Consider the following 7,666-nt stretch of genomic DNA (forward strand, 5'->3'; position numbering starts at 1 on the left):
TCTGAACCGCTCCTTTGTTTTTGTTTTTTATTTTAATCTATAATACAGTGGGTTTGATGGACACATTAACAGCATGCACTTCAAGGTACAGTTTACAGAGATTTCTTCTTCCACAGTGGGCCAGAAGCCAATACGTTTCAATAAATAGAAGAGTAAACTGACCCCAAGGCTTCCCTCTGACTGCAGGTCTGAGCTGTTCTTCTATTACAGAAGAGTCTTTCAGTCCAACATGAATCAGAACATGAATCTGTTGTTATTCAAGGGCTAAACAACACGACAGATGTTGGAGGTCATCTTACAAATTGACTCACTGAACTCAAATATCATGGGTGTTTAAAATCTAGCGTAACATTAACAATCATCACAAAAAGTCATATTTTTATACCGCATCCTCACAGAGTGCTCTCATTACTGATCAGATCAGTGACAGGAACACCTCAGAGAATCAACATAAATGAAAGGAGAACTGTCACTGGATGGTCTACGTCTGGATTTCATTTTAATTCAGTTCAAAACTTTTCCAAGACACATCTCATAGTTCCCAGAATGCTCCTGGAAAACAGCTATGATGGGAAACCAGTGAACTGCGACCAATTCGCACCATGAAAAAACCCAAAAAATCAAACAAAAAAGAAAAAAAAAAGAAAAAGCATTTGACCAGAGTCTAATGTCTTTTAGCGCTGTGGTTAAAGGCTGTGTCCTCAAAATATTTGGCCCTAATGTTGAAGCAGCTGTGTGGGGGAGTTTAGTACAGCCTCGATGAAGGAGAGCCGGTGAGATGGTCCCAGTTGTTGTAGAGAGCGTAAGCACCAGACAAGGCTAAACCGACCAGACCTCCACGGGCTACGCCCTTTAATCCACCTGAGAAAACAAACAGAGTGAGTCATACGGCTTAACATGCATCACAATAATCATTTTAATTACAGTAAACAATAATTGCTTCAGCTTAGCCAAAGTACCAGGTGGGCAAAGATAAACCTAATACTTCAAACAGCATGAAGTAAATTAATAACACAAAGTTTAGGTGCTTTCCAAAGATAATCTCAGTGCCTGCGCATTCACTGTACTGCCCTTTGTAAGTCACAACATGCCCACACAACATTTATACAGCATAAGATGAAAAAGTCAGTGCAGTATTAATGATTACGACATGTGGTTCAAAATTTAGCCTTGATTTAATATAAAGAATCCCTGCTAACAGCTTTTCAAATAAGAGAATAAGAACACTGTATGTGTCACATTTAACAAATTCTTTTGAACAAACTATCATTTTAATAGGATTTTAAACGTCTGCTAACTGACAACTTAAACCAGCATCTTCACTGGCCCTTTTATTTAGTACACCTGTTCACCTGCTTGTTAACGCAACTGTCTAATCCGCCAGCTGAATGGCAACAGTCACCAGATCTCCATCCAACAGACCACCTAAGTGGTGAGTCATCGTGGAAGTGCAGCTGACAAATGCACAGCAACTGTGTGATACTATCATGTCAGTGTGGACTAAAATCTCCAGGACGTTGTTGAATCGATGCCACGAACAATTAAGGCAGCTCTGAAAGTAAAATGGGGTCCAAGTCTGTACCGGCAAGGCTTACCTAACAAACTGAGCATTTCCATACATGTTTGCGTTTACTTTGTTTATGTTGTCACCCATTTCGTAAACAAGGACCTAAGAAATTTTCAGTCTTTATCAAACTGCAGAGCAAAATAAATGACAAATAACTGATGAACACCAACATTGGTAAATGCCATTTTGCTTGCTGACAGCCTGATATTTGCTAAAACTAATGTTTGGATCATTTATTTGTAAAAACTAATATTTAAAAGGTTAAAAACACACAGAGGTACATTAATATACATTAATGCCAGATATAAAGTAGAAGCAGAAAAAAGGAAAAGACACCAACCGCCGGATTTAAAGAGCATCCCCGTTAATGTCCCAGCAGCCACTGTGTTGATATCGTCTTCTGCTCCTCTGGCTTTCTCTATTGCAACACCAAAAGCACTATACAGCAAGGCTGCAGTGACATAAAGAAAAACAAAATAATTAAAGTATGATTATATACTGATTTAGAAAACTTAAAATCCTATAAATACATCCATCCATTTAAATCAGTAACACTAAGATCTTCCAACCATGGGATTCATAGATATTCTTGTTACAGTAACACCTCTACATCATTTTTAAGTAACAATAAAGCTTTACCAATAGAGCCCAGAGTGTTGGCCCATGAAGCGCCCTGCCTTGTCACCATGTTGAGAATCCTGGGAAGGGAAGATAAACATTTGAACAATATGCAACCCAAATCCAAGCGTAAAACCATTCGATAAACTGAATTCTGTAACCAAACTTACTGTACGTTACGTGGTTTGGACCATGCCATGTCTCTGGTCTCCTTCAAGCCCATTCTAAGGCCATTTAAAGCCCCAAATGTCGCCCCTGCATTTCAAACAAGGATGCAGAACAGGTCAACAAAGAGTCAGTGAAAGAATTATTTCACACTATTCCACCTGCATCATGCTTTGGGTTTAATAAATAACATGGACAGATTTATATGCCATTAACTGTGTGTGTTCTTGTTGCATTTGTGTTTCTATGCCCACACTTTATGTCTGTCTCTTGTGTTTTTGTTGTTTTGTTTTGCTTTTTAAACATAGCTGAAGCTCAAGGTCTGGAAGATAACCAAAACTGTCACCCTCATATGACAGGAAATTGGTTAACACGTTCAGAAACAACCTAGGAACCACCAAGGCTCAAGCCTACCATGAACTGGAAACCGAAACACCAGCCTCACTGTCCATAAGTCAAATTCAATGTAAAAGCCAGTTTTACATTACCATGGGCTGAGAAAGTGCCAACCATGAAAGATCCCCTGCTCCAAAAACCTTCAAGCTCGTCTTAAATTTGCAGTTACCCATATGAACATATCTGTAAATGTTACATGAATATGTTCCAAAGTTACAGACTCTGCTTAAAAGCCAGGTCCATGCGGGAAACAGCAAATAAACTCTATCAATTCTGCCAAGAAGTGTCATCAAATATCCAGCCACAGTTATACCAGAAGCTTGTTGATGGAAACCAAAAGCATCTGATCCAGGTGGAACTTGCTAACCAAATAATAGCTGGTATACTATATTTGAGCCTCTACGTGCAATTTAGACTCTGTCAAAAATAAATTAAATCTTGATTTCACTAAAGATGTATGCAGTGCAATCATTCCTCCTTTATGTAATCTTCTGACCACAGCTGTCGCTCTCAACAGAAAAAAATGTAGATCAATTGGACAGACAAAACAAGGACATCAACATACTTGTACTTAGTCTGTACTATACAGTACTTTAATTTGTATTTCCAAGTCATATTCAGCATTAAACCCGTTTTGTCAGTGTACCAGTTTCTTACCAGTCATGCAGGAGCCTCCGATGGTAAAGAAAGCCAATTCAAATCTTCCTCTTGTCTTATTGGCCCCTGTAGGTAAGATGAATTCATCTGTGTCCTAAAACACAAGATTCAAACAGTGATGCCCGGAAAAAAAATCCAAAACATTCTCACTCACAGCAAAGAAAAGGAGACAGACTCAGCTTTACCTGAACCAGAAAACGTGGGTCCACGTTCAGATAAGGGGACAATGGGCTCATTCCAGTCACTGTAATGTAAACGATCAATTATCGACCGAGTTGATTTTTCAGATACTGAATGACAGTACAGCAACACTGAAGTAATGTAACAGCAGCTAGCATCACAGTTAGATTACATGACACTTACGTGGGACACCTGCGAGCTCTGTGTTGGAGTATTGAGGTGCACCCCCTCCAAAAAGACTCCCCAGGCCTGCTTTAACACCCCCTGATCCTTGTGAGTTGTTATCCATGCTTGGATAAATGTTCCGAGTGTCAAACAGGAGGCTGAAGGGGAGCTGCTACAGCAGCCGACTGGCTAACGTTAGCAAGATATGTCGAAACCCTTAAGCTATTAGACAAACGTATATCAGACGAGCTCCTGAATTCACTGCTGTCAAAAGGAAACGTCAACACAGGTCGTATTTGTTGGTCTTGCTGGATTTTTGGAGCGAAAACTACGTCTTTTTTGCTTCGATATTACCAATCTCGCGTTATCGTCATGCCTCTGACCTCCAGCAGCACGCTCCGCCGTAAAGCGATGACCGGTGCTGCACTGTCGTTACGTCATCAAAACCCACAGTAACTTGTGAAAAATGAGAGAAAAAATCGGCTCAGACTTATTTTTAACACCAAAAGTTCGTACTACTGCGTATCTATTAGTGATAAGTCGACTAAAAAGTCTTTCTGATGTCGTTAATAAAACCACGGTTTTACGACAGTTCAACGGATCTGGGATCTGTTGACTTAACTGAAGGGCAAACTTGAGGAGCAGGCAGAGCATAAAAAACTGACTGCATGGTAGTTGTGGACACGAGATCCTTTTAACCTATGGAAATTCAGAATTTCAACCCTATAGAGATCATATAATATAATAATATATGTAATATTCTGATAAATCAGAATTCTGATGAATCAGAATATTACATATACCAGTGACAGACTTTGTGATACTTTGTGAAACTACTCTAAGGTAGTAGTATCCAATAAGACAATGTGGTTATTATGGTATATAACATATTTACACACAAACCTGCATATCACCAGTCACAGCCAACTGCTTCATGGTACTTGGTGAAGCTATTGTAATCTCAAGTAAGATAATTTGGCAAATGATTTATACATTTCTTCAAATATTTAAGTTAATGTAAGTTCGGTCACACAGTTTTGTCTAAACCCAAATATGTTATGTTATTCTCTTGCATAGTACTGAATGGGCAAGCTTCCATACAAGAGCCAAGTAGACCACTGCAAAAAGAAACAAGAAAAAAAAAAATAGATCTACCAAAAATGAAATGATAAAATATTGACGCAGAAATTTTAAATATATAATACAAAGTGAAAAAACATTAGAACTACTGGTGGTACAGTTTTTTTCTTACATGTAATGAAATCAAAATTAAGTAAATCAAATCAAAATTAAGTAAATCACAAATATTGAATTACTAAATCATTTTTAGCATTAATAAGACTAACAGGGAAAATAAACACCAATATATGCAACTTAAGTATAATAAAAACTGCTAAAAGGTAAAAAAAAAAAAAAACGTAAAATTACACATATTTAACTATTATAGCCTGAAAATGTCTGAAATACGAAATAAGTACGGTTCACAGATCCATCAAAAAATGTTCTTACCATTGCTTGCACTAGTTTCAGGTGAACAGGGCCTGTGATCAAATAAGGTGCCACCATTTTTATGCCACAAAAAATAGAACAACTTTACCACTGTTAGTTTCAATGTTATGACCGCAGGTGTGGGAGTTGGTAGGGGGTAGAAAAATTCAATTTCCTGAAAGAACACTGAGGTGTGAAATACCCCAGGTCACTGCTGATTGATTGCATGCAATAATGTCATTATCTGTCACATAGCCTGATCTTTGCTGATTGGCTAGGATAAATCCATATTGTTCTGCAGCCAGCCTCATGATTCCTTGCATAATAAAAGCAGATATAGAATGTTTTTAAGATAGAAACTGCATTGGTAGTACAAGAATATATTCCGTGTAAGTAAAAGTAATTATATGAAAATGTCAATAATGGTCAAATATAATAAAAAAAAGAGAAAGAGGAACAATCAAGTAATCTGTTTTAACATTCTGCTACTCCTGGTAATAATGATTATACAGTATAAACTGGTAAATATATAATATTGTTCTTGCACTTGAAAACAAGTTTGACTTCATGATTTGTAAGTATCCATTGTCAGCTTCAAAAATGCTTTAATGAGCAATTTGCAAATATACCAACAATTATTTTATGTACAAAATACTCACGGCACACTTCTTTTTATTTAATGGGTATAAAAACTTGAACGTCTTAAAAATCCAATCATTATGCCTCATTGTCTGAGAGACACATCTATTGAATGAACCGATAACATCACCAGATGAAGTAGATGAATTTCAGATGTTTGACATATGGTGCAATAAAACAAATCAGATGTACAACAGATAACCCCATGATTATTAATCATTATTTAATTCTCATAGATTTACTGCAACTTTTACTTATTTTATTTCTAATCTAATCCTTCTATCAGAAGTTTGTGAAATTGTGAAAAAAAAATCCCCATCAAGACTCATTGTCTTACCTTTCTTGGAACTAGTCATTCAATCAGATAACGAATTGAGCTCTACTGCTGACGCATGCTGTGGGTTTTTTATTTTCCTGTCTTTTAACTCCTTACCTGTTCGGTTTATTGCAAACATTTCGCGAGTAAAAGGTGCAATTCCTCACATTCGGCACAGGGCGGCAGCAGAGAGCCCACCGTACAGATGAAACCGGTTGCAGAGGGTCAAACCTGCTGGTTCTGGTCCTTTCGGTCCTCGCTCTAATTAGGCTTGATTTAATTAACTGATTAGGTTAAATTTGTTACCAGTCGTGGCACATACAAGTTAAATTTGCATGACGCCGTTTGCATTTACTTGAAGCAGGGAAGCAGAGCTGAGGAGGTAAAACAACTTCCATGACACCTGTCACACCTTTCAGGCCAGCTGGGTGCCCTACCTGTCGTGCAACACATGACGTGCACGTTCAGTGCAGCTCGGACCAGGCCATCTGCTGCTGGCCAAAGGGATGGAGGCACTGAAGGAATGTAGTGTGTTAAATTTCACGAATAACAGAGCATCTTATTTGGATTCTGCCATTGTATGTGTGTATTCAGAGGGGGCCAAGTGGAGCGATGAAGTTTGCCATTGTCGCCCAGTGTGGGTGTTTTCAGACTCTCTGGCATGATCTGTGAGTTAGTGTTCTCTGTGTTACTGCCCAGTGTGCCCACTGTCTTTCCCACAATGCCCCATTCAGCCCTGGGCCTCTCCCCCCCTCTCTCTCAGATTGAGCTGCTACCCATTTTGTGCCTCTGGCTACTCATCATCATAGTCATCATCACTGTTGGGCTACAAACCAAATTTTCAGTTGTGGGATAAAATAGCAGTGATGTCATCTTTGTTGTCTTTTTCAGTAAGTCTTGTTTTCGTCTCCTTCCTCTCCTCTCTTCTTCCTCTCCCTCTCTCTCTCTCTGTCTCTCTGAGCTCCCAAACACAAAAGACAGAGGGGCCACGACAGGACCCCAGTGTATGCTGGTTGCCAAGGATACAAGGAGACAGTGTTGGGTCTTTAAACTGCCTCAGAAGGGTGTGTGGAGTTAGGGGGAGTTGGCCTTATTTACATGGGAAGAGGACAAGAGAGGGAGAGAGAGGGGTTTGAAATACAACTTTTAAGCAGCTTGTAGGAGTCCTCTGAATTTCAGCTAAAATCATTCCACCGCTCAGTCATCAAATATTTACCAAGCAGAGGAAATCAGGGGTTGTTCATTATGTGGAGAATGCTGTGCATACATAGCAATGTAAATCAACCTGTCTTTCCTTCTCACTTTTTGCTCATTTTCTCACACACACACACACGCACACGCTAACACACTTTGATTGTAAGCTCTGGGAGCCCTGGGCCCCAGTGTTGGCAATGGGGAGCGCTGACTGCAGAATACATTACCAGATGCTTAAAGAGTGTTTCATACCAGAGAACAAGAATTAAAAAAAAGCACAA

General features: G+C 38.9%; 1 protein-coding gene across 1 annotated transcript; it reads right to left on the bottom strand.

Moving 5' to 3' along the window:
* Positions 1-13: 13 nt before the first annotated feature.
* On the bottom strand, positions 14-4,251 carry timm23a (translocase of inner mitochondrial membrane 23 homolog a (yeast)). Its single transcript, XM_004556663.3, has 7 exons — positions 3,767-4,251; positions 3,589-3,647; positions 3,404-3,497; positions 2,356-2,440; positions 2,207-2,265; positions 1,908-2,018; positions 14-861 (listed from the first exon to the last, which is right to left on the bottom strand). The coding sequence occupies exons 1-7, from the start codon at positions 3,870-3,872 to the stop codon at positions 746-748; spliced, it is 630 nt and encodes a 209-aa protein (XP_004556720.1). The 5' UTR covers positions 3,873-4,251; the 3' UTR covers positions 14-745.
* Between the last annotated feature and the right edge of the window lie 3,415 nt (positions 4,252-7,666).

Source organism: Maylandia zebra, linkage group LG8 (assembly GCF_041146795.1).
Source record: "Maylandia zebra isolate NMK-2024a linkage group LG8, Mzebra_GT3a, whole genome shotgun sequence".
Lineage (NCBI taxonomy): Eukaryota > Metazoa > Chordata > Actinopteri > Cichliformes > Cichlidae > Maylandia > Maylandia zebra.